Here is a 27,662-nt window from a genome sequence, read left to right as displayed (position 1 = left end):
TAAAAATTTAAGATTAAAAACATTATTAAAAATAAATGAATAAATATCAGTATAGTAGAATAATCCCCCTCTCTTATCTGTTACGTCACTTCTAATTCATAGGTTGAAATTACATTAGGGCTAATTGCTTTCAATGTATTATTATTTTTTTAATTGAAACCAGAGTTCTTGTTGGGACTCAGTGCCAGCATGAGCCTAACACTCCTGGCATCCTTTTTGGTATTTTTTTCTCTTTTATTTGATAAGACAGAGAAAAATTGAGAGGGAAGGGCTTTAGGCAAAGAGGGAGAGGGAAAGAGAGACACCTGGGGGACAGATTGTGGCACACCTCGTTGAGCACAAGGACTCAGGTTCAAGCCCCCACACCTCACCTTCAGGGGGGAAAGCTTCATGAGTGGTGAAGCAGGGGGCTGCTGGTGTCTCTCTTTCTCTCTCCCTCTCTATCTCCCCTTCCCTTTTAATTTCTGGTTGATACTATCCAAAAAATAAACAAAGATAATAAAATTCTTTTAATTTACATCTCATTGTGTGTGTGTGTGTGTGTGTGAGAGAGAGAGAGAGAGAGAGAGAGAGAGAGAGAGAGAGAGGCCTGCAGCCCTCCTTCACAGTCTGTGATGTTTCCCCTACTAGTGGAGGACCAGTAGAGTTTGAACCTGACAGCTTTTGTGCTCAACCATTCCACCACTGTCTAGCCCCAAGACTGAATTCTTATACTGCCAAAATGTGATGATCCTTCTATTTTTTTTTCCAGTTTGATTTTACTTAAAAAAAAAAAAATAGGGGGCCAGGTGGTGGCGCACCTGGTTGAGTGCACACATTACAATGCACAAGGACCCAGGTTCAAGTCCCCAATCTCCACCTGCGGGGGGAGGTTTCACAAGTGGTGAAGCAGGACTGCAGGTGTCTATTTATTCTCTTTTTAAATATTTATTTATTTTCCCTTTTGTTGCCCGTGTTTTTTATTGTTGTTGTAGTTATTGTTGTTATTGACGTCGTCATTGTTAGATAGGACAGAGAGAAATGGAGAGAGTTGGGGAAGACAGAGGGGGAGAGAAAGATAGACACCTGCAGACCTGCTTCACTGCCTGTGAAGCGACTCCCCTGCAGGTGAGGAACTGGGGCTTTGAACCAGGGTCCTTAAGCTGGTCCTTGCGCTTTGCGCCATGTACGCTTAACCTGCTGCGCTACCGCCCACGTCTCTTTATTCTCTATCTCCCCCCTTCCTTCTAGATTTCTGGCTGTCTATCCAATAAATAAAGATAATACAAAAAAGGGAAAAAATAGAAATCATTAAATACCTTTACATTCTCAACATAGCAAATATCTGCCATGGGAATACAGACTATCAATTTCCTGGAAAATCTACAAAGTAACAAGATTTTTAGAAACAAAAAGTCGCCATTCCTCCCACTCATTTTTAAGTCTCATACCCAATGATCAAGGACCGGGATTCAAGCCTCCAATCCCCACCTGCAGGGGGAAAGCTTCATGAGTACTGAAGAAGTGTTGCAGGTGTCTCCCTTCCTTAGCTCCCCCTCTCCTCTCAGTTTCCCTCTGTCTTTATCCAATAATCAATGAATAAATAAATAAATTTTAAATAAAGAAAAATCACACTAGTCCTAATGTTGTGGGAGAAAAATGGTAAGCTGACAGGGTACTGGTTTCCACTATGCAGACCTAGTGTCTCTGTGGTGAAGCACTTACCATCTGGGCAGTAACATCCATCAAGGCAATGCAGAGTGCTCCCAAGACACTGTTTCTCAAATGTGCAGGAAGGAGGACAGCAGCTGATACAGTCCCGATGGACAAAGCTATCGTCGCATTTATCGGCTGAAATGGAAAACAGGAGTTGTTGGGGAACTTCATTCATCCCTCTTTCAGAAAACAGACAATGATTCCACAAGTAGGCAAGTGCCCACTGCTACTGAGCGGAGAATGCATCCAGAGTACATATTAAGCCTATATACTGAGCAAGATGGCACAGGGCTGGGAAACAAACAAGACATACTACATGCTGGGAAGTCATCTCTCCAGTCTCGAATGGGGTGCCCAGCATGAGAACAGGCTCGGGCATACTCCGTGGCTGCGCGGCAATAGGTCTCATCATCATCAGTTCTGGAGCGGAAGACAGAGCAAAGTCAAAAGGAAATAGGGGCAGAAGTCACACCTTAGAGCTCTTGTCCCCTAAGACTCGGGAGTGTGTGGTGAATATTCCAATGTTAACTGATGGGACTGTGTGGACATTGTGCATAGCAGTACAATAAGCACATAAACAGGAGATCTCAGCTTTAAAAAAAAAGACCTAAATTAATTGTCATTATCAAATATTTTTAAAATGTGGTTACTTTTCTTTCAAAATGTGATAACCTATACAAAACAGACTTTTATTCCTAAGAATTACTCTCCTATTTTTCACTCTTCTACAAAAAAACTTCAAACTTCTTAGAATCTAGTTAAACCTGTTACAATAGGACCCCTCAGAATATACCTAAAACTAGATTTCCTAGCTTCTCCCAACATGAAGACCCCAAATCTCATCTGCTATATTCTTATCTTTAGGTTCCTGATTATTAAATCATTTTTTTCTGCGTTATATCTTAATGCTTTTCAGCCATCAAGTTGCAGGTGTTACTATGATGTCATCCTGACTTCCCTGGGTGGACGACCTCACCAATGTGTCCTGGAAACCCATCTCCCCAGAGCCCTGCCACACTATGGAAAAATAGAGACAGGCTGGGGGTGTGGATCCACCTGCCAACACCCATGTCCAGCAGAGAAACAGTTATAGAAGTTAGTCCTACCTTCTGCTCCCCATAGAGAATTTTGGTTCATTGATCCATACTCCCAGCGGGGAAGAAGTGATAGGATGAAGATAAGAGGATTCTGCACTCCAGCTCCATCAGTACCCAGAGAGAGAGAGAGAGAGAGAGAGAGAGAGAGAGAGAAGGAAAAGGAGAGGGACATATGGAGGTAGCTACAATGTTATAAGTGGCTTAGAGGGGAAGAAAGAATTGAATTAGAAAAAGAAGAGACAACTATGTATAAATGTGGACAGATAGTTGTAGAAAAGGTGGTTGGCGCATGTCTACAACTTTATGGGAACTGTGGTGGGTTGCAATGGGGAGACTGAAGATTCAGAACTCTGGTTGTGGGAATGGTGTGGATTCAAACCCTTGTTGACATGTAATTCTGTAATATAAAATAAATAAATAAATAGAATTTTAGTTCATCCTCCTAGGGGGATAAAGAATATGGAGGTTTCTAATGAAGGGATGTGTTACTCTGGTGGTGGGAATTGTATGGAATTATACCCCTCTTATCCCACAATCTTGTCAATCATTATTAAATCACTAATAATTTTTTTAAAAACCTGTTACAAAAAAAAAAAAAATTCTGTGATAACAGAAGAAACAAATAAGAAAACATTGTTGCCAAGATGCTATATTCTTAATTGTCTACATGATGGCTTAAAACCAATACCAATAATCAGTAGCATTTTTTAAAGATTCAATGAAGAGCATTAATTTAAACCTTAAAAGATTTCTAATTCTTTCAAACTTAAATTACTTAAATTGAGCTACTCTTAAGAGCATTGCTAAGAGTCAGTAATCTCTAATTACTTTCTTAGAAGCTGCCCCAACAAATACAAAAGCTCTAACAATTTCCAAAGCAGGTTAACAAGTCACCTACAAAATAAGCAAGGCTTATATTAAGGCCGTGGGCTTGTTTTTCAACCCAACTCAATATCAAAAGTGAATAGTTAAACCTCTTACAAGATAAGGACCTCAAGAATGTTGTACTTTGTGAACCTTTGAGTTTTTCAGTGTATCTGTTGTGAAAGTCACCCTTCTCAGATGGCACTTGTCCTGCACTGCTGTAACTGTAGTCACGCAGTTTATCTAGTCCAATTAACTGAGCTTTCGAGGGAAACAAGGGCTGAGTATATAAACTTCAGAAGCTCAGAAAAACATCCCAGCCTCCAAAGAACAAGTGTCTCTGAAAAACAGAGTAAGCTAAAATTCTGAAATCCCAAAAGACATAAACTAAATTCCTACAGTCTTCAAAAAGATCATTTATGGTTTCAAGTAGATACAATGCTTCCTACGTTTAAAGGAGGTTTTGAAGATAAAATAATGGAATACTGGATTTCTTTGAAACAATTTTTTAATATTTATTTCCTTTTTGTTGCCCTTGTTTTTATTGTTGTTGATGTCATCGTTGTTGGATAGGACAAAGAGAAATGGAGAGAGGAGGGGAAGACAGAGAGGAGGAGAGAAAGATAGATACCTGCAGACCTGTTACACTGCCTGTGAATAGACTCCCCTGCAGGTGGGGAGACAGGGGCTCGAACCAGGATCCTTATGCTGGTCCTTGTGCTTTGTGCCATGTGCGCTTAACCTGCTGCGCCACCTCCTGACTCCCTGCAGACCATTTTTTCCACTTTTGCTGTCCTTGTTGTTTTATCATTGTTGTGGCTATAATTGTTGTTGTTATTTTTGTCATTGGATAGGACAGAGAGAAATGGAGAGAGGTGGGGACAACAGAGAGGGGGAGAGAAAGACAGACACTTGCAGATCTGCTTTACTGCCTGTGAGGCATCTCCCCTGCAGGTGAGGAGCCAGAAGCTCAAAATGGGATTCTTATGCTGGTCTTGTGCTTTGTGCCACGTGTGCTTAACCCGCTGCACTACCACCCGACTCCCTGAAAAAAATTTTATAAAAACTACCACTCACTTAATGTTGGTGATGTTTCTAGAACCATGTCAGGTACACTGTACATGGGGTAACACGGAAACTCATAACAAAGCAAACAAGAAATCGTTATCCCAATTTACTGGAGGGCAAAGATGGACTTATTTTTCCATTTTGTAGGTAAAAAAAGAAAAAAGAGCATCAGGAAGCAGTTGTTTTTAAAATAAATTTACTTTGCTGTGGTGAAATTCCAAGTATTTTCTTATTGCTAGGTTTAGCATGCTTAGAAACAGAAACATTCCTGATTTTATTAAACAACTTGTTCTCCTTCATATATTTTTTTCATTTTTTAAATTTCTTTATTGGAGGACCAATGTTTTATATTTCACAATAAATACAATAGTTTGCACATGCATAACATTGCTCAATTTTCCACATAACAATACAACCCCTACTAGGTCCTCATTTGGAAAACTCTCAGAAGGCTAGAAATGGACCTACCCTATGATCCTGCAATTCCTCTCCTAGGGATATATCCTAAGGAACCCAACACACCCATCCAAAAAGATCTGTGTACACATATGTTCTTAGCAGCACAATCTGTAATAGCCAAAACCTGGAAACAACCCAGGTGTCCAACAACAGATGAATTACTCTATAAGACACAGCTATATACAAATAATGTCAAAGGACATAAATTATGGTGATGTTGTGTATGATACAGCAAATCCTAACAAAGGGACTTTTCAAAGTTAACCAAATTGCCAAATAATGTGATTACAGCAATAACTATCTATTACCTTCTTAAACTCTAAGACAGCAGGTACCTCCTACTTCCTCTATAGAGCCTATATCCCCCGTCTTGGAACCTCATTTTCCTACATGCTTCCCTCAATTCATACCAAATGATATTGCATCTGCTAATCCCAACCTAATCAAAGAAAGGAGTACTACCTCGGCATGCTTCACTTCAGACAGTGTCCTGAGACGTCAGCTATGGAATGTCAACCCTTCAGCCTCATTACTCAGGTGAGACCTTTTCTTAAGTAGGATTCTCTAATTCCATTCCAGGTGGTTCAATTCCTAACAAAGTGCCAAAACCTATTTATAGACCAGGTCCCCTGAGATCAAGCATATGATCACACATATTCATAAATTAGGGCAAAATATATACCTGAAAGCAAAAGTACACAATAGTCTGCAGTCAGTCAGTATCAAGTTCCTAATGAAATAGTGTCTACTTAGACTTAGATACCCTCCTCACCTATTTCCTATTATACTTCCCTCACTCACTCCAAAGCTAGCCTTATCAAAGCAATGACTGCAAAAGCTGAATAAGGGCAAGAGACTGGTATACTTTAAGGATGACTCTTGAGTCGCTATCAGGCCAACCCATCAGCTGGGGTCCTATTCAGGGAGTCCTGAGATTCCCACAGACATGATGGGCCTAGACCTGGAATAAATCCTTCTCTCCATTGTTACTGGTCATCTCTATCAGGAACAACAAAACAGACCCCTTTGTGGAAGGGAGGATGGACAACATACTCTATGCTACACCTGAGGGAGATGGGTCCTGAAATTGGGGCAGCTTGGAATGTTCCTACATATGACCACAGAATGTGAGCTCGGATCTATAGGGATCTATAGGGATGCAGAGGTCACAGAGGCTCCTAAGCTGAATATGGGCCCCAAATCACATCAAATTGATGGAGGTTACAGTTAACAATATTTATATGCCTTTCCCATATTTGGGAGCTACTTTCTTCCCTGATCCAGATTTCTGGTCCTTTTCCAGCCATGACATCATCTCCCTAGACAATAATTTGGATCCACCTGCATATCAGATTTCAGGCTCAGGGGCAAAAAGAAAAAAGGAGAAAAAAAACTAGTATAGCCACAGGGCCTTTGGAATATAACTAAAATATGCTCACTAGCTATCTACAAAATGGAGACCCCTCCCAACTCTTCATCTGTACTATTCCAGCCTTTAGGTTCATGATTAGTCAACAATTTGTTTGGCTTTATATATTAACTCTTTTTTTCTGCCACCAGGTTGCTGATGCTACCCTGATGTCAAGCAGACTTCCCTGGGTAGACGACTCCATCAATGTGCCCTGGAGCCCCTCTTCCCCAGAGCCTTTCCCCACTAGGGAAAGAGAGAGACAGGCTGGGAGTATGATCGATCTGTCATGCCCATGTTCTTTGGGGAAGCAATTACAGAAGCCATACCTTCCACCTTCTGCATCCCACAATGACATTGGGTCCATACTCCCAGAGGATTAAGAATAAGAAAGCTATCGGGAAGGGGGGGGGGGGATAGGATACAGAGTTCTGGTGGTGGGAACTGTGTGGAGTTGTACCCCTCTTATCCTATGGTTTAGTCAGTTTCCTTTTTATAAATAAAAATTAAAAAAAATAGGAAAGCTATCAAGTGAGGGGATGGGATGTGGAGTTCTGGTGGTGGGAATTGTGTGGATCTTTACCACTCTTATCCTATGGTTTTATCAGTATTTCCTTTTTATAAAAATAAATAAATAAAATTTTTAAAAAGAAAGCTTTCAAGGATGGGATATGGAACTCTAGTGGTGAGAACTGTGTGTAATTGTACCCCTCTTACCCTATGGTGTTACCATTTTTTTATTTTATAAATACATTTTTAAAAAAGAACAACAACAACAAAAATAAATAAAGGAAGAAGGAAGGAAGGAAGATAGAAAAGAAAGAAAGAATAGGGAAGCTTCCATGGAGGGGATGGAAAATGGAACTCTGGTGGTAGGAACTGTGTGGACTTGTACCCCTGTTTTCTTACCGTTTTGCCCACCATTATTAAATCACTAATTAAAAAACCTTTTTTTTTAAGTAAAAAACTATTAAGACATCTGTAGACTTTCAAAAGTAACCAGTGGCACAAAAAGATATTTCAGAATTGATATATGATATGCAGTTTGGACTATTTATACAATGTAGACTGTCCCTGCTAGCCAGTAAGTTGTTTGAGTTTCTTATCCAACAACCGTTAATGTTGGAGGAAAAAGCCAGCTGTCAATGACAGTGCAAAGGCAAGGTTGAAAGTGAGAAAAACAACATGCACACCAGCTAAGAGCTAGTCAGCTGACATAACATTTCTGCTCTAGGGGGCCAGAGAGTGGCACAGCTGAGTAAGTGCACATATCACCATGCATAAGGACCTGGGTTCAAGCCCTTCTCCCCACCTACAGGGGGGAAGCTTCACAAGTTGTGAAGAAGGTCTGCAGGTGCCTTCCATTCTCCCTCTCTTTCTCCCTCTCCCCTCTTGATTTCTCTTTGTCTTGTTTTAATAAAAAAAAAAAGGGGGGGATAGTGGTCTGAGAGGTGGTGCAGCGGTAAAACTTTGGACTCTCAAGCATGGGGTTCCGAATTCGATCCCTGGAAGCACATATGCCAGAGTGATGTCTGGTTCTTTCTCTCTCTTCTTTTCTTTCTCATTAATAAATAAATAATTTTTTAAAGGGGGATAATGGATTCATTGTGCAGACACTGAGCCCCAGTGGTAGATAACCCCAGTGGAAAAGAAAAACGTTGTTTAGCTCAATTAATCTTTTACATTTCCATTAACTACCAAATAAAAGAGCTATCAAAGTGGGTCTTGCTGTTCTTTTTTTTTTTTTTTAAGAAAAGAAAATCTCTTTAGAAATAATTATTTCACTTACTTGCAAAGATCATTGACACAGCTGGCAATGTATAAGTATGGATCAATATATTCATGGCAGCTCAAGAAAGGGAACTGCAGCAATATCTGACACTTGAAGAAAATTGCCTGTGATGAGAAAGATGACGGTCAGCAGAACACACTCAGGGACATGCACTCCCCCAATCTCTACTCACCTGTTTGCAAGACTCATTTCTTAGTAGGGACGAGAAGGTCACATATGCTTGGCAATGTTAACTGGCATTTTTCTGACACCTTTTTCCCAAAGAATACTGCTTTGATGAAACTCATTGCATGCACTAGGTCTGAAGAAATCTTAGAATTATTCCTATGTTGCAGTTACATGTCCTGAATGGGATCATCTTTTTTAGTTCGTTTTTTTTTTTTTTTTTTTTTCCTCTAGGGCTATCACTGGGGCTCAGTGGCACCACTGCTCCTAGTGGCCATTTATTTTCCATTTTTATTGGATAGGGCAGAGAGAACATGAGAGAGGAGGGAGAGATAAAGAGAGAGAAAGAGATACGTGCAGACCTGCTTCTCTGCTTGTTAAGTGTCCTCAGTGTAGGTGGCAAGATGAGGGCTCAAACTAGGGTCCTTGGATGGATCCTTGCACTACGTCCTCTTAACCTGGTGCGCCACCACCCAGTCCTGCACCTACATCTCTACTGATCTGTTTGCAAGATTCATTTCTTAGCAAGGATGAGAAGGTCACATATGATTGTCAATGCTAACTGGCATTTTTTTCTGACACCTTTTCACCAAAAATACTGTTTTGATGAAACTTATTGCATAAACGAGGTCTGAAATAATCTTAGAATTATTCCTACTACTCAACTATTAAGAATAATGAACCCACCTTCTCTGGCCCATCTTGGATGGAGCTAGAAGGAATTATGTTAAGTGAGCTAAGTCAGAAAGAGAAAGAGGACTATGAGATGATCCTACTCGTGAACAGAGGTTGAGAAAGAAGGACAGACAGGGAAAGGCAAAGCAGAAGTTGAAGTTTGAAGGATTGCATCAAAGTGAAGAAACTCTGGATGCAACTATAGGTGGGTGGGGGTAGGGACACAGACCTTTTCTTGTTCCTGTGTTGCAAATGCATGGCCTGAATGGGGGGATCATATTTAGTTAAGTATCATTGCACTGACTAGGCCTAGACACAAAAATAACACACATATGAATTCTGTGTGACATCCACACATTTTCCACACCAATCTTACCTCAAATGCTGGCATTCCGCTGGAGCACGGATTTGGAAAGTCCGAGGGAGTGCGTGCGCAACTGCTGTCCTCTGGGGTTTGCACCAACCAACTATTTGCAAATGTAGCAATATCTTCTGTGTAGTCCTCTGTTCCACACAAACACAAAATGCGTGTGATGGTATCAATCTCCACAAACAGTTCATTCACATATGCATCTCGGTCTAAAAAATTACACTCGATAGCTTCACAATGACCAAATACTATTCTTTTCTTTTTTTGTTACCCTGGTTGTTTTTTGTTTTTATCGTTGTTGTGGTTACTACTATGGTTGCTATTGATGTTGTTGTTGGATACGACAGAGAGAAATAGAGAGAGGAGGGGAAGACAGAGAGGGGGAGAGAAAGATAGACACCTGCAGACCTGCTTCACCGCCTGTGAAGCGACTCCCTTGCAGGTGGGGAGTCGGGGACTCGAACCGGGATTCTTAAGCTGGTCCTTGTGCTTTGCGCCACGTGCGCTTAACCCGCTGCGCTACTGCCCGATCCCCACAAACAGCATTTTTTAAAAATTATTTTTATTTATAAAATTGAAATACTACCAAGACCATAGGATAAGAGGGGTACAATTCCACACAACAACATTTCTAAACATCCACAGGACAGATCATCCAGACTCCTGACACTAACCCAGCCTCATTCAGAAGCGACACTCCGAGGCTAAGCACACAGAAAGCCACTGACAGAGGGTCAGTGGCAAGCCATCTTGACTTCTGGCTCCACATCAAGTTGAAATCGTCTAGGTACCTGGCCTGAGGACAAGTGCAGGGCCTGGTGTGAAAATTAATCCTGCCTCACCTTTAAACAAAAAGATGGAATCTCAGATCTCCAGGGTTTAACAGACACAAACAAGATGACATCTCCAAGTTCCACCTATGGCAACCAGCCTCTGGACTAGAGCCGTGGCTTCAACCACCACTTAAATTTACCTGGCTATGAGGAAGGACACAGATCTGACCACTGTCTCCTGGCATCAGGATAGGAAGAGAATGTATTGTGCTATCAGGGTCCTTGGGGAGAGTGAGAGGACGGAGTGGCATCTGTGTGAATGCTCTGCTCCATGAGTGCAAAATTCAAGGTCTAGAAGACTTTCTTGATCTGGCCCTGCATTCCCCAACTCCCTCTTCTTCAACCCACCCCATCCCTCTTCTCCTTGCTCAGTCCACACCAGACATACACCAGCTTTCCACAGCTTCTCACACAACCTCTTTCTCACCTCAGGGGACTGCCTTCTGCTCCTTTTTTCAAAATCACTCTTTCCCTCAAATTTTCTTTTTACTTCCCTCTTATCGCACTCAGGCATCTTTGAGTGTGACTTCAGAAAGTCCTTCTCCAGAACCCTATCCCATTAGAGAAAGATAAACAGGCTGGGGTATGGATTGACCTGCCAACACCCATGTCCAGCAGTGAAGCAATTATAGAAGCCAGACCTTCCACCTTCTGCTCCCCATAAAGATCTTTTGGTCCATACTCCCAGAGGGATAAAGAATAGGGAAGCTTCCAATAGAGGGGATGGGACACAAAACTCTGATGGTGGGAACTCTATAGAACTGTACCCCTCTTATCCTACAATCTTGTTAATCATTATTAAACCACTGATAAAAAATTTAAAAAAGAAAGTCCTTCTCAGTCCCATGACCGGAACTACCACACACCACACTGTCCTATAACACTTGATCACATTTCTCTACTTTTCTTTTCTTTCATTTTTTTTCTTTTTAATGAGTGTGATTACTTGTAAAAGGCTCTGATGTATGGTGGTAGAAAAGGACCCTTGACTGGGGAGACAGCATAATGATTCTACAAAAGGCTTTCATGTCTGAGGCTCTGAGGTCCCAGGCTCAATCCTCAGCCCCACCAGCAGCCAGAGCTGAGCAGGGCTCTGGTCTTTCTCTGTGTGTTTCCTTTTGTACTTTCTCATTAAAGTTAATAAATAAAATTTTAAAAGAAAAGGAACCATAATGCAGGTGAGTGTTCTGCAGATACCTATCACACAGAGATGAGACAGTGTATTCATATGTCAAGCACTGTCTCCAGTAAAATGATTTGAGGACTATAACTACATAGGTATTCTTAAAAAAAAAAAAAACTTTTGTCTGTTTATTTTGTCTTCCATTCTTACATGCACTGTATGAAGGGGGTGACTGTGTCTACACTGCCCCATTGCTGTACCTCTAAAGGTGCATTTATTTTATTTAATGGGTGAGACAGAGAGGGCAGAGCACAGATTTGACATGTGTGACACTGGAGACTGAAGACAGAGTTTCCACACACAGGTCCCATGTTCTGCAAACTGCAGCCTGCGTTCAGTGTCTGCCATTGAGGAGGGGAGTTAAAATATGTTTCAGGTGAGGGTGGCTTGCAGATACCTTTCATGTCAAGATGGGAAACTGTACCCATGGGCCAACAACTGTATTGTAAACCAGCAACCCCCCGATTTGGGGAAAAAAAAATATATATATATATATATACACATGCATATATATGCTAAGTGAGTAAACACAGACAAGAATGTTCACAATATGTATTAAACAGATAACTAGATGGGCCAGGAAGTAGTGTACCATGGAAAATGCTATGCCATGCAAAGAAGGACCCAGAGTCAAACCACAAGTCCCCACCTGCAAGGGGAAGCTTCATGAGCAGTGAAACAGGGCTGCAGGCATCTCTATCTCTCTCCCTCCCCCATTCTCTATCAATTTCTCTCTGTCTCTGTCCAATAAATAAAATAAACAGGCAACTAGAATCCTAGGGACTTTGAAAATGTCTGACCCACTCCTCTAATGTTTTGGAACAGACAATACATCAAACATGGACCTGGTCTTGTTTAAAATAAATGTTCTTGCTTAAAATAAACAAACAAACAAAAAAAACACTGACCTTAGATAACTTCATATTCACATTATCGCTTTTAAATCCTGCAGAACCAAAATATTTCCTAGAGACCCCTTATTTTAATATTCACCTACACAATTCAATGTAGCTAAACAACTGGGAGAACCCCCACAGATTTCACATAAGTTTTTCAACCACATATCTAGTGATTTTTTTTTACTGCATGATATTAATCAATATGTCTCAAAATTTTGTTCTATGAGACTTCAAAGCCACATCAACTGATGTTCTAAGAGCATGCTAAACAAAAACGCTTCATAGAAAAAATGAACTACAAGCAGAGTGATTCCTAGCTCACATTCTCAGACCACATCTGAGAGTGAACGGGTAGGGTAGTATTATTAATTATGCGGGGAAGAAAATAAGCAGAAGCCTGGATTTGTGTGTCTCTGTGTAGCTCGGTACATACATGAATTATAGAGGCAGGATCTCAAGTAGACAACACACTAAAATCTTTCAATTAGCACAGAAATTCTTTTTCCTTCATTTTAATATAACTGATGATAAATTTATTAGGAAAATAGTACACTGGAAATCAACTCCAATTGTCGAATTATGACTGAAGTGCAGTCACAGATATTTACAGATAAAAGCACTTAGAAAAATAAATGGAAAAATTTTATGAGAACTGATTGTAGAGAAATCACAATACAGAGGTGTGTGTGTGTGTGTGTGTGTGTGTGTGTGTGTGTGTGTGTGTGTTTTAACTGTGTGCCACATTTTTTTTACACAGTGCCAGGGAAAAAAACCAAAGGTCTTAGTCCCCTAACCTTCCCACTATTTTTCTATTTTTAGAAAATAAGAAAAAAGGGGGAGGAGTGCTGAGAGCAAGGCCATGGAATTCATCTTGCTGCTCCCATGTGATATCAGAAATCAAACTCAGGGTTGCCACACATGTGAAGCAGGCTCTGCATCACTAGAAACCGCTCCCAACCCTATACAGTCTTGTTTGTTTGTTTTGGCCTCCAGGTTTTCGCTGGGTACCACAGAAATTCTGAGAGAGAGAGAAAAAAAACTCTTTTCTTTGTGAAGTCATCCCTGAAGAATGAGCAGAAATGAAAAAGAATTATCATTTTTCAAGGCTGATAAGAAATGGTGCAATGGGGAATCGGGCGGTAGTGCAGCGGGTTAAGTGCAGGTGGCTCAAAATGCAAGAATTGTTGTAAGGATCCTGGTTCGAGCCCCCCGCTCCCCACCTGCAGGGGAGTCACTTCACAGGCGGTGAAGCAGGTCTGTAGGTGTTTATCTTTCTCTCCTCCTCTCTGTCTTCCCCTCCTCTCTCCATTTCTCTCTGTCCTATCCAACGACGACAACATCAACAACAACAATACTACAACAATGAAAAACAACAATGGCAACGAAAGAGAAAATTAAAAAAAAAAATAGTGCAACGGTGTGTTCAGTGACACTCAAGCAAACTACCTCACTGCCTCTAAAGATTTATCTAGTCAACATAGTATAGGCTGAGCTGCAAAGAAAAAAATAAAACAAACAAAAAACACTAGACACCTGAAGGGTAATACAACTCTTCTGTGAATGTATTCTTGCATAACAGTATGCAAGCAAAGTTGGAGGGGGCTGGGGAGCAATACAGAAGTTCTGCAAAGGTCTTTTATACCAGACGTTCATAGGTCCCAGGTTCAGTCCCCAGCACCACCATCAACCAGAGTTGATCAGTGCTCTGGTTGGTCTCTCTCTCTCTCTCTCTCTCTCTCTATATATATATATATATATATATGTATATATATATATATATATACATATATATATATATATATATGGCTATTACCCTCTCTCCTTGTATTTTCCCTCTCATTAAAATAAATTTAAAAAATTAAGGTTAAAGAAAAACTTGGAGGGTAGGTTCTATAAAAATTTATAAACTATCACCACTTTAAGCAGTGCACCAAATAAAACTCTGAAGAAGCAGAAATCTTTCTCTAGTCCAACACACGTTCTCAATTTCTCTTTGCCTTGAGCTGGTCAGTCAGCAACCAGTGTAGTCACCCTGCTAACCTTCTCCCAGCTACAATTCAAAAACACCCTTCATCACTCTGTCCCCCGTTATCTTAATGTGAACAACAACAACAACAAATCACCAATTGCCATTTAGTTAACTATGTCTAAGACCAAAACCTGGCCTCCAAGTGACGCTTTCAATATGCTGAGATGGTGCACACTCTCATTCGTAACAGCATTTCATGATCTCGGTGCTGCCAGGGCTCAGACCTTTGAACACTTCTGCTTACATTCTTTTTATTTGATCCTCACAGGCTGGGAAGCTCTCAGAATCAGCATTCTCTTCTCCATCTTATATACCAAGAGAGAATGCATACTAACTGAATACTATTCAACTCCAGCTACTGGAAAACTAATTTCAGATCATGGATTATTCAACTGGAGTAAAATGTTTATGCTTCAGTAAGGGTATTTTAAAGAAATGCCTTTAATACGCTGTTTTCATTGCAATTCCACTATGGCAAATGGAAAATTCTTAGAGATTTTCATAACTTCACTAAGGTGTGTCAGACATTATATGCTAGTCATTGCACTATTTTGCATGAATTGCCTCATTTAATTTTCGCAACTTCGATGTGTATCATTAAAATTAGAAGGTTTCATGAGTGACAAAGAATTTAATCAAACATAATGAACCCAGAATCCACATTCTAAGGAGGGCTTGTACCATCACTTAAAAACAATATATGGACAACTCTTCTCTGTTAACTCTACAACTCCATCAATGTCCTGGAGCTCTGTTTCCCCAGAGCCTCACCCTACTAGGGAAAGAGAGAGACAGACTGAGAGTATGGATCCACCTTTCAACGCCCATGTTCAGCAGGGAAGCAATTACAGAAGCCAGACCTTCTACCTTCTGCATCCTACAATGACCCTGGGTCCATACTCCCAGAGGGTTAAAGAATAGGAAAACTATCAGAGGAGGGGATGGGATACGGAGTTCTGGTGGTGGGAATTGTGTGGAGTTGTACCCCTCTTATCCTATGGTTTTGTCAATGTTTTCTTTTTATAAATAAAATTAAAAAATAAAAAATATGAGGACAGGCAGTGGTGTGTCTGGTTAAGTGTTCATATTACAGTACACAAGGGCCCAAGTACAACCCCCTGGTCCCTACCAGAAGAAGGAAAGCTTTAGGAGTGGTGAAGCAGAGCTGCAGGTATCTCTTTGTTTCTCTCCCTCTCTGTCTCCTCTTCTACGCTTGATTTCTCTCTGTCTTTATCCAATAATAAATGAATAAATAAAAAATAAAATGAAAAAAACACTATGTAGCATTTTACAAGCCAAAAGTCCAAATTCTCACACACCTACTGATATGCAGAACTGGAAGCTAGTCAATCGCACATGTACCTCACTGCTCACAGTGTCATTAACAACTGTTTCATTGGGCATGTCACCACTCTTCATTGTGAAGTCCACACTCGGCATTCCAGGCGGGGGAGAATGTTCACTGGTGGAGCACAGGACTTTCATGTGTGAGATCACAGGTCTAACCTCAACCCTGCATATGCCAAAGTTTGAAAGTTGAACAGTGCTCTAACTTTTCTATTTACTGTCATGGAAATAAAAAGGGCTGGGTTGCGATGCAACTAGTAGAGTGCACACATTACAGTGCACAGGGACCTGGGTTCATGTCCCCAGTCCCCACTTGCAGGCGGGAAGGCTTCATCAGTGGTGAAATAATGCTGCAGGGTACTCTCTCTCTCTTTTAAAAATATTTTTATTCATTTATTCTTTATTTTCCCTTTTGTTGCCCTTGTTTTTATTGTTGTTGTAGTTATTACTGTTGTTGTTATTGATGTCATCGTTGTTGGATAGGACAGAGAGAAATGGAGAGAGGAGAGGAAGACAGAGAGGGGGAGAGAAAGATAGACACCTGCAAACCTGCTTCACTGCCTGTTGTTGTATGCTTTACATTGGTTTGTTCTAGCCCTCCCCCGCCAAGAAAATTGGATCAGTCCAGTTAGTTTCACGGGCCGCTGGCCCCGCCCCAAGGAACCCCGCGAGAGTTCCAGAGTTCCAGAGTTGAAGAGTTCCAGAGTTCGAGAGTTCGGGAGTCAGAGGGTTCCTGAGTTCCAGAGTAAGAGAGAGTGCTTGCGCCGCTGCAAAGAGACAGCAGAGTTCTGTTTGGTGATTAGTTTGGTTTAGTTTATGAATCGTTGTTCCTGAATAAAGAAATACAGCTTCCCTGCCCAGCCGTATGTCTCTGGTCGTCTCTGTTACCCGCCTGTGAAGCTAGCCCGGCCAGCTGGAGCCGTCTGAAAATTTTAACAACAGCCTGTGAAGCCACTCCCCTGCAGGTGGGGAGCCGGGGGCTTGAACCGGGATCCTTACACCCCTTGTGCTTTGCGCCACCTGCACTTAACCCACTGTGCTACTGCCCGACTCCCCTATTTATTTATTCTTGCACAGAAACAAAGAGAAATTGAGAGAGGAGATGGAGGTACAGAGGGAGAGAGACAGAGAGAGACCTGCTTCACCACTTGTGAAGCTTTCCTCCTGCAGGTGGGGACCAGGGTTTTGAACCTGGGTCCTTGTGCACTGTAATATGTGTGCTCAGCCAGTGCACCACTGCCTGGTCCCTGCTATCTCTCTCTCTCACCCTCTTTATCTCCCTCTTCCTTTTTTTTTCTCTCTTTCTCTATGCAACATAAATAAACAAGCATAAAAATTTTAAAAGGTCTATACTAGCCACTATCAGGAATGTTGTAAGGATTGGGAATGCAATTAATATGTGACCGTAATTACTATTACTGTAAATAATATCAAGGTATCTTGGTTTTACTAACAACTCTGAGTTTGGAATTATTTTTTATGTTTATTTTTCCTTTTATTGCCCCTGTTTTTCATTGGGGTTGTAGTTATTGTTATTGTTATTGGTGGTGTTATTGATGTTAGATAGGACAGAGAGAAATGGAGAGAGGAGGGGAAGACAGAGAGGGGGAGAGAAAGATAGACACCTGCAGACCTGCTTCACCACCTGTGAAGTGACTCCCCTGCAGGTGGGAGCCAGGGGTTTGAACCCGGATCCTCCCACCAGTTCTTGCACTTTGTGTCACATGAGCTTAACCCACTGCGCTACTGCCCGACTCACTAGTTTGGAATTATTATATCTCCACTTTACAGCAGAGAAAATGAGCACCAGAAGATTAAATAAGTTACCTCAGATAATGTAATTTGTGAGAGTTGAAACACCACTCAAAGTCAGGTGGATGGATACAAAGAATAGAATTTTTACTTAAATCATGATTGCAGCCTGATTCACTTAGTCCCTAGTTACTGCAACCTACCACAAATTCAAAACAACATATTTCTTGTGCGTTAAGATTACTTTCAAAACTTTAGAATGACAGGGCCAAGTGGTGGCACACCTGGCTAAGTGCTCACATTAAGGTGTGCAAGGACCCAGGTTCAAGCCCCTAATCCCTGCTGCGGAAAAGTTCAGGAGTGGTGAAGCAGGGCTCTTTGCTTCGCTCCCTCTCTTATCCCCCCCCCCCCCCCGCCAATTTCTTTCTGTCTCTATCCAATAATAAAGAAATAAAAATATTTTTAAATTTTTACAAAAGACTTTAGGATGACTAGATGACTGGTGATTCATACATCTCAATGCATGATCAAGCCTTTCCAATTTATCAAACTTTTGCGATTCTGTGCATATGTTAATACCTTTCAAAGTCATATTTGAACATCATTACATTTATACCTATCAGATTCAGATGGAAAATAACTTTTGAGAGGCATGCCAAGTGTCTCACCTCCACAGAGTATACACACACTTTGCACAGATATCTGGGTTCAAGCTCTGGGATACACATGGGAATACCTGAAGAGGGGGCATTTCAGGACCAAAGGAGCAATGTTCTGGTATCTTTTCTTCTCTCTGTCTCTCTCCTTCTCTGTCGACCTCGTTATCTCACCCCTTCTTGAAATGAAAGAAAAGAAAAATGGCAGCCACTAGGGATGGGGCTGTACAGGCAGAGAGCCCCAGTGAAAAGCTGATTGCAAAATATCTTTTATCCCAAAAGTAAACAATTTCAAACCAAGTGGATCTGAATCACTAAAATGCAAGTCACAAGAAGACAAGAATCTTTATCTTGTTGACTATTATTTCTTAAGCTTCTAGAATAGTGCCTGGCATTTAAAAAAAAAAAAAACTCCATTAGACAGGCTGGGAGTATGGATCGACCTGCCAATGCCCATGTTCAGCGGGGAAGCAATTCCAGAAGCCAGACCTTCCACCTTCTGCACCCCACAATGACCTTGGGTCCATACTCGGGATAAAGAATAGGAAAGCTCTCAGGGGATGGGATGGGATACAGAGTTCTGGTGGTGGGAATTGTGTGGAGTTGTACCCCTCTTATCCTATGGTTTTGTCAGTGTTTTCTTTTATAAATAAAATTTGCATATATATATCATAAAAATGCTCAGTATTCACTACATAAATCAGGATGGGGTATTCTATAATATTTGTTTATTTACTTATTCTTTTGTTGCCATTGTTTTTTATTGTTGTAGTTATTATTGTTATTGCCGTTGTTGGGTAGGACAGAGAGAAATGGAGAGAGGAGGGGAAGACAGAGAGAGGAAGAGAAAGATAGACACCTGCAGACCTGCTTCACCACCTGTGAAGCGACTCCCATGCATGTGGGGAGCCGGGGCTGGAACTGGGAGCCTTAAACCAGTCCTCGTGCTTTGCGCCACGTGCGTTTAACCTGCGGAGCTACCGCCCGACTCCCAGGACCGGGTATTTTTAATCTACCAAATGTAAATGAGTTTATAGTTTTCAAGATCAACATAAAAAGATATGCCTACTCAACTCTCACTTAAAGTCACTGAAGCAAATGAGTGAGTGATCACTGCCAAAACTGCCTGACAGGCCTTGCAGGAAGGGCTGCAGAGAAGGAACAGCTCAGGAGCACTCCTGCGCGCCTCATCCTCCACATACCTTCTTCAATGATGAAATCGTCAGACTGAATAGCGTTGTAGTTTCCACACAGGCCGCATGGTCTGCCCTTGTGCTCCTCAGACAGTTTGAGGTAGATTCCAGATATTCCATCCCATGCCAATGAAAAACCAAATGTTGTCTTCACCAGAATGTAGTCAGCTAGTTTCTCGATAGAAACCTCCCCGATCGTCTGAGGCAACATTAAACTTTAAAGATAAATAACGCAGAACAGTCAGAGAATGATGATATGAAAGATCAACTACAGAGGGTCCGTGACTTCCTTCAGGTAAGTGAAATGTGAACTTCCAGGAGTTATCACTCAAAATTATGCAATACTATATAGTAAGATAACCCAGGAAACCACCCCATAAGAAGTTTTGGCGGGAGTCGGGCGGTAGCACAGCGGGTTAAGCACACGTGGGGCAAAGCTCAAGGACCCAAGAACAGGCTAAGGATCCAGGTTTGAGCCCTCAGCTCCCCACCTGCAGGGGAGACGCTTCAGCGGTGAAGCAGGTCTGCAGGTGTCTATCTTTCTCTCCCCCTCTCTGTTTTCCCCTCCTCTCTCCATTTCTCTCTGTCCTATCTGACATCAACAACAGTAATAACAACAATAAAACAATAAGAACAACAAAGGGGAATAAATAAATATTTTTTAAAAAGAATTTTTGGCATTTTCTGAAAATTCAATAGTATATTAAAAGGTTACAAAATGATACTTATTTCTTCATACTGATACAGATTTTATATTACAATTATACATTGTACATCTATTACTATTAGATGCTTTTCTTAAACACCAAAAATAATTTCTTTCTGCTCAATATTAGTGATTGCTAAAATCTTTTTTTAAAAAGTCAAGTAATGAGATTTTATTTTTCTACCTAGAGAATTCAGGATAATATAAAAATGCTGCCCACCAATTCTGAAGCAAAGGGAAACAACAGCAAAACTATGTAACTGTGTTGTTTCAGTTCTGATTTTGTTTTTAATTTTAATTTTAATGTGGTTGTTATAAAATAGGAATGTCTATCTCCAAAACACTACTTGGATATTAGTTGTTGTTTTCCAAAAAAAAAAAAAAAAAACTTCTAGTCACAGTTAGTTATAATTTTCAGTGCACTCCTAAAATTCTGAAGATGCAAAACAACTCCTGCAAACAGTAGGATTGCTTTTATCTTCCACTGGAAGGTCAACCAAATTATTTACTGACCCTTATTTTAAAAACTTGAAAACTGTCAGGTGAAGTAAGGACTACAGAAGCTGGATAAGGGCAAGAGACAGGCACACTTTAATGGTGGCCCTTTTGGTCACTACCAGGCCACCCCATCATCCAGGGCCCTACAGTCAGGGAGTCCTGGGATTCTCACAGAGACATGATGGGCTGAGACCTCTAGCAGATCCCTCTCTCCACTATGGCTGGTCGGCTCCATCAGGAACAGCATCACTGACCTTCCTGTGGGCCGCTAAAGGACCTTTCCTGCAATGTGTATCAACATTGGTAAGGACCATCCCGTTCTCCAAAGGGATGCGGGGTAGATATACTCTACCACCTGAGGAAGATGGGTCCTGAAATTAATGCAGCTTGGAATGTTCCTAGCTGTGACCACAGAATGTGAGTTCAGACTTACAGGGATGCAGAGGTTACACAGGCTCTTGTGCTGAATATGGGCCCCAGATCAAATCGATGGGGTTTACAGTTAACAATATTTATATACTTTTCCCATATTTGGGAGCTACTCTCTTCCCTGATACAGCTTTCTAGTACTTTTTCCAACTCTGACACCATCACCACAGGCAGTACCTTTAGCCTACCTCCATGTTAGCTGTTGGGCGTAGGCCATAATTAGTAAAGTCATGGATCCCTTGGAATGTATCTAAAATAGACCTACTAGTTTTTTCCAACATGGAGACCCCAAACCTCATCTGCTATACTTTTGATGTTATATTCCTGATTATTGAACAATTTATTTTTCAGCCACCAACTTGCAGATGATGCCAACCTGACTTACCTGGGCTTACCTCACTAATGTGTCCCGGAACCTCGTCACACCAGAACCCTACCCCATTAGAGAAAGATAGAGACACGCTGGGAGTATGGATCAACCTGCCAACACCCATGTTCAGGGGAGAAGCAATTGCAGAAGCCAGACCTCCCACCTTCTGCACCCCATAATGATCCTAGGTCCATGCTCCCAGAGGGATAAAGAATAGGAAAGCTTTCAAGGGAAAAGATAGAATACAGAGTTCTGGTGGTGGGAAGTGTGTGGATTGTACCCCTCCTATCCTGTGGTCTTATCGACCTTTATTAAGTCAATAAAAATAAATAACAAATAAATAAAAGGGTTTTTTTTTTTTGCCTCCAGGGTCATCCCCGGGCCTGAGTGCCTGCACTATGAGTCCTCTGCCCTGGAGGCCCTTTTCCCCATTTTTTTACAAAATAGGAAAGAGAAGAATTAAAAGGAGGGTAAGATAGCAAGGGGGAGAAAAATATAGAAACCTGCAGACCTGTTTCAAAACGCTACAAAAAAAAAATGGGAATAGATGGAAAATTCCTCAAGATAGTGGAGTCCATGTATAGCAAACCTACCATTGAGTATGATGTTTCATACTCAGTGGTGAAAAACTGGAAGCATTTCCCCTCAGATCAGGTACTAGACAGGGCTGCCCACTATCACCATTACTATTCAACATAGTGTTGAAAGTTCTTGCCATAGCAATCAGGCAGGAGCAAGGAATTAAAGAGACACAGATTGGAAGAGAAGAAGTCAAACTCTCCCTATTTACAGATGACATGATAGTACAGATAGTAAAAGCTAAAGAATCCAGCAAGAAGATTTTGAAAAGTATCAAGCAATACAGTAAGATGTCTATCTCTATCTCTCCCTTGCTCCTCTCAACTTCTTTCTGTCTCTATGTGATAATAAATAAGTAAAAATATTAAAAATATTACAAAAGACTTTATTAGTACTTTACAAAATTAAAAGATAACAGGTGTATAATTCCACCCCATTCCCACTACCAGAGTTCTGTGTCTCTATCCCTCCAGTGGAAAGTGATATAGTCCTCCTGAGGTCACAGATAAGGGTTGGCTATTATTTCTATGACTATCTGTCTATATTTTTATATATTTGCCCATTTTCCCTATGGTCTTGCTTTCTCTTTCTGTCTAAGTCACACCGATAACTGTCTGACTATGGCTTAGTGAGTTTCTGGAGAGATCCTGGTTGTATTTTGAGTTTCCAGGTGATTTTTTATTTTTCCCCCCTAGTTTATCATGAGTAGGATCTGAAATACTCCTACTCCATAGCCATACTGTGTATGATATAACTTTAAACTTATTGTGGAAAGAATCCCTCCTTATGTATTCTCCATGATTTACTTCCAGCAGGATTTGTTTACACGTTCTCCTAATCAGTAGAAGGTAGGCATAGACAGCATAATGGTTAGGCAAAGAAACTCTCATACTTGAGGCTCCAAAGTCCCAGGTTTAATCCCCTGCACCACCATCAGCCAGAACTGAGCAGTGCTCTGGTAGGAAAGAAAGAGAGAGAGAGGAAGGAAGGGTGAAAGAAAACAATACCTCCTAATCAGTAGACTATTTTCAAATTATCATTTATCATATCTTACCTGATTCCATTCCTTTTGATTTCATGGCCATAAATTCGAATTTCCTCTTGGTCTGAAAAGAACAAGCTGATTGACCGGTAGCAGTAATACACTGAGCCAGGGCACCGAGGGCTGTTATGGACCTTCACGGGAGAAAAATAAAGGCACAAGGAGCCAACTATAATATGAACAGGACATCACCTGAGTCACCGAGACTCTCCTGGATGTCTGCAGTTCTACAGCATCAATAATCTCATTAACCTTCACAAAATTTTAACTGTATGAAAACTTTTTTGAGGGAGAAAAAAAATATTTGCCTCGGAAACATTATTAACTCCATAAAGTACAAATTAATGAAAATATTTTAACGACCCGGATCTTTACACGTTGAATGCTAATATTCTTTTTAAATTATATGTATTTATTTATTTCTTCATTACTGGATAGAAACAGAAATTGAGAGGGGAGGTGGAGATAGAGAGGAAGAGAGACAGAGAGACCTGCAGCCCTGCTTCACCACTCGTGAAGCTTTTCCCCTGCAGGTGGGGACTGGAGGCTTGAACCCAGGTCCTTAAGCACGCACTGCGATGTGAGTGCTTAACTAGGTGTGCCACCACCTGGATCCTCGAATGTTAATATTCTGAAACTACATGGTGTTTATTAAGGAAAAATTGGTCTGGAGAAGACCATCAGCAGCACAAAGAAACCACTCATGGAACTGGGGTGATGTGCAGACTTTGACATGTGACCCACAACACATGGGATAAAGTCTAGTGCTGGGTTGTCTTTCCCTCCATTAGCTTTCTGTCTCTTTCCATCTGAAAAAAAAAAAAAATCAGTCTGGAGCAGTAAAGTCCCAACTATAACAAAAACAAAAACAAGAAAGAAGGCAATTTGTAATTCACCATTTTATCTATTGAGAAACATGAAGCAGAACTCAAATAAAATTCTATACAAAGCAGTTGAAAAATAGTTAACCTCTTTTGCCTGAGGCTCTAAATTCTCAGATTCAATCCCCTGCACCACCATAAGCCAGAGCTGAGAGTGCTCTGGTAAAAAACAAACAAACAAACAAAACAACTAGTATAACCAGCCACAGGCCCTTTGGAATATAACTAAAATATGCCTACTAGCCATCTACAGAACAGAGGCCCCCCCCAACTCTTCATCTGCACTATTTCAGCCCTTAGGTTCATGATTGGTCAACAGTTTGTTCGGCTTTATATGTTAACTCTCTTTTCAGCCACCAGGTTCCAGATGCTAGCAGGATGCTGACCAGACTTCACTGGAGAGAGGACCCCACCAATATGTCCTGGAACTTCGATTACCCAGAGCCCTGCCCCACTAGGGAGAGAGAAAGGCAGGCTGGGTGTATGGATCAACTTGCCCATGCTCGGTGGGGAAGCAATTACAGAAGCCAGACCTTTTACCTTCTGCACCCCACAATGACCCTGGGTCCATACTCCCAGAGGGATAAAGAATAGGAAAGTTATCAGGAGAGGGGATGGGATACAGAGTTCTGGTGGTGGGAACTATGTGGAGTTGTACCCCTCTTATCCTATGGTTTTGTCAATGTTTCCTTTTTATAAATAAAATTTTAAAAAAATTTAAAAAGCAGAGGAGGAGGAGATGGAGGAGAGGAAAAATGAATGAATGAATGAATGAATGAATGAATGAATGAATGAATGAATGAATGAGTAAATGAATGGGCCAGGTGGTGGCAGACCTGGTTAAGCACACACATTACAGTGTACAAGGTTCTAGGTTCAAGCCCCAGTCTCCAGCAGCAAGGGAAAATCTTCAGGAGTGGTGAAGCACGGTTACAGGTGTTTCTCTACGTCTTTCCCTATCTCCCCTTCCCATCTCAATTTTTCTTTGTCTCTATCCAATAGTAAATAGATAAATATTTTTAAAAGAAGAAAAAAATAATAAATAACCATAGTCAAATTGCAATTGTCCAGATATTTCAGGGAAGAGAGATTATGTCTCAAAAAATATGTGGGAAATTAGGTTACTAGTAAAAGGAAACAGAAAGTGAGGGAGGGAGAGGAGAAAAGAAGAGGAACATTTGATTTTTCTTACCAAATGTCAAAATACATATATACTTAAGGAAAAGTAGGAAATGAGAAAGTGTGATAAATGTTGGGGGGTTTAGATTCAGTGCCACTGAAAGTCTGGCTGGAAGATAAAATTCTGGTAAGGAAGAAGGGGCAACAGCCAGTCATGAATATCTATAAAACCACTGCAGGGAAGGGAGCCAGGTGGTGGCACACCTGGTTGAGTGCACATGCCTCAGTGCACAAGGACCTGGGTTCAAGCCCCTGGCCCCCACCTGCAGGGGGAAAGCTTCACAAATGGTGAGGCAGGGCTGAAGGTGTCTCTGTCTCTCCCTGTTTCCCCACTCCCCAATTTAAGGGCATACATAGCAGGTGTAATCTAGCAGTTGAAGAGGGACTATGTTTAAAATGTCTGCAACATCCAGGTAACCAGGTGTATAACCCCCAATAGGAAAGGATATTGTAGGATTCTCCTTTAGAGAAACAAAATGGAAAAGGAAAAAGGCATACAGATACCAATATGTGTGACTTATCTGTTGAAATCAGAGACTCCTTGCTCAATCTTCCACTAAGCTATCAAATTCTATCCATATATAGAGTTTCTAATCATGCTTTTGAATTTAATACACAAATGTGAATGCCCGTGTGGGTACTTTATTATTCTGTTTCATAAGTGGGATATATTCACTAACTTTTCTAAAGAGAGTAGAAACTTTTAAGGTTATTTTTTCCTGAATTCTTTTGACACTTTCAGCTTTTTTAATTTTAATTTGGTGTCAGTTTTCTATGCTGCTGACTTTCATTATTGACTAATCATTTCAGAAAGCACTGTGAAAATACAGTCAGTTGGACTAGGCAGTGTTATACTGGGTTGAGCTCATGTTTTACCATACCGAAGAACCCAGGTTCAATCTCCTAGTCCCCACCTGCATGAGAGAAGCTTCACAAGAGCCTATACAGGTCTGAAGGCATCTCTTTTTCTCTCTCCTCTATCTCTTCCTTCTCCATGTCTCTCTGTCTCTATTCAAATGTACATAAGTGGAAAAGAAAGAAAGTAGTTTAAACATAGGGGTGAACCAAGAAGAGGAAATGTATCCTTGTTCAAACAAGTACTGTCCCTGTATCCAGCAGGTAGTTTCAGAGTCTGTCTTTCAAACAGAAGCAAGAATAATAGCTCATAGATATTTCATAAAACCCAAGGAACATTGAAATCACACAAAAGAGATAGGAAGACAATTCTCTCAGGAGGGTGGTGAAGAGAACTCCCCAGAGCGAGAGCCTACATCTTATAATTTGCTTCCTGTGGGAGAGGAGAGGGGCTGAAGTAAGGTCTACATAAATACGAAAGGGTGGAAGAAATGGTGTGTAGCAAATGACAGCTGGAAGAGTTTGAGATTTGGACCAACACACAGTTTCTGGATTGTGCTTCGAGAGGGCAGAAAATCTAGGAGAGATAGTGGGGGGGGGGAGGTTCTTGCCTTCTAAAAGTAGTAAGCAGGGAGCTCTTTGCAGTTGGCCCTTTAAGATGTCTCCCTCCTTTTTTAATTCTTTTTCTCCAGGGTTATTGCTAGGGCTCAGGGCCTGCAATACAATTCTACTGCTCCTGGAGGTCATTTTTTTCCTTTTGTTGCCCTTGTTGCTTATCATTATTATTATGTTGTTATTGTTGTTGTTACTGCTGTCATTGTTGTTGGATAGGACAGAGAGAATTCGAGAGAGGAGGAGAAGACAGAGGGGAGAGAGAAAGATAGACACCTGCAGACCTGCTTCACCGCCTGTGAAGTGACCCCCCACACACACTGCAGGTGGGGACCCTGGGGCTCAAACTGGGATCCTTGGGCCAGTCCTTCCTTGCGCCTCCCTCCATGTATGCTTAACCCATTGCACCACCACCTGGCCCTCAAGATGTCTCCTAATAATTCTTTTGAATCAAGAATTTTCAGGGCTGGGTGGTGGTGCACCTGGTTGAGTGCACATGTTACAGTGCGTAAGGACCTGGATTTGAGCCCCTGGTCCCCACCTGCAGGGGGAAAGCTTTGCAAGTGGTGAAGCAGGGATGCAGGTGTCTATCTGTATCTCTCTTTCTCTCTCTCCCTCACTCTCTCCATTTCTGGCTGTCTCTATACAATAAATAAAGATTAAGAGGGAGATCTCTGAGCTCAGGTAATGTTAATCTCTCTGGCAATGAGATAAAGATCCCCCCCCAACATCCTCCAGCCTGTGCTCATGTGATAGACGTTACCCACTTCATAAACACCAGTCTTTAGTTCAGAGTGAGGAATGTCATTTAAAAACCTTAACTGAATGCCCAAGAACCCAGTCCTTGAAAAATAGTCATTGTAATAAAAAAAAAAAAAAAAAAAAAACTAAAAACTGAATCCAGGTGGGCATCACAGTAGAAGTGTCAAGGAGGAAAAAAAGTATGAGTTAAATATGGTAGGTACCTAAATCCATATTCTATTCAAAATTATCAAATAGAATCAGCAGATTGAAAGGAGTCGGGGG

The 27,662-nt window shown here is 41.2% G+C and overlaps 1 protein-coding gene and 1 long non-coding RNA gene across 4 annotated transcripts in view; one reads left to right on the top strand and one right to left on the bottom strand.

The window, feature by feature from the left end:
* The window catches only part of LOC132538615 (uncharacterized), a 720,469-nt gene that overhangs the window by 481,720 nt on the left and 211,087 nt on the right, over nucleotides 1-27,662 (top strand). The window lies entirely within an intron of this gene.
* Nucleotides 1-27,662, bottom strand: part of OTOGL (otogelin like) — a 188,069-nt gene that overhangs the window by 146,719 nt on the left and 13,688 nt on the right. For both annotated transcript variants that reach the window (XM_007525648.2, XM_007525649.2), the window contains exons 7-12: nucleotides 23,122-23,243; nucleotides 19,495-19,700; nucleotides 9,600-9,727; nucleotides 8,381-8,487; nucleotides 2,009-2,115; nucleotides 1,705-1,830 (exon numbers count right to left, since the gene is read on the bottom strand). In XM_007525648.2, coding sequence (XP_007525710.2) covers nucleotides 1,705-1,830; nucleotides 2,009-2,115; nucleotides 8,381-8,487; nucleotides 9,600-9,727; nucleotides 19,495-19,700; nucleotides 23,122-23,243 — 796 coding nt within the window. The remainder of the gene's footprint in view (nucleotides 1-1,704; nucleotides 1,831-2,008; nucleotides 2,116-8,380; nucleotides 8,488-9,599; nucleotides 9,728-19,494; nucleotides 19,701-23,121; nucleotides 23,244-27,662) is intronic.

The sequence above is a fragment of the Erinaceus europaeus genome, chromosome 5 (assembly GCF_950295315.1).
Source record: "Erinaceus europaeus chromosome 5, mEriEur2.1, whole genome shotgun sequence".
Lineage (NCBI taxonomy): Eukaryota > Metazoa > Chordata > Mammalia > Eulipotyphla > Erinaceidae > Erinaceus > Erinaceus europaeus.
This window is presented reverse-complemented; position numbering and strand designations above follow the sequence as displayed.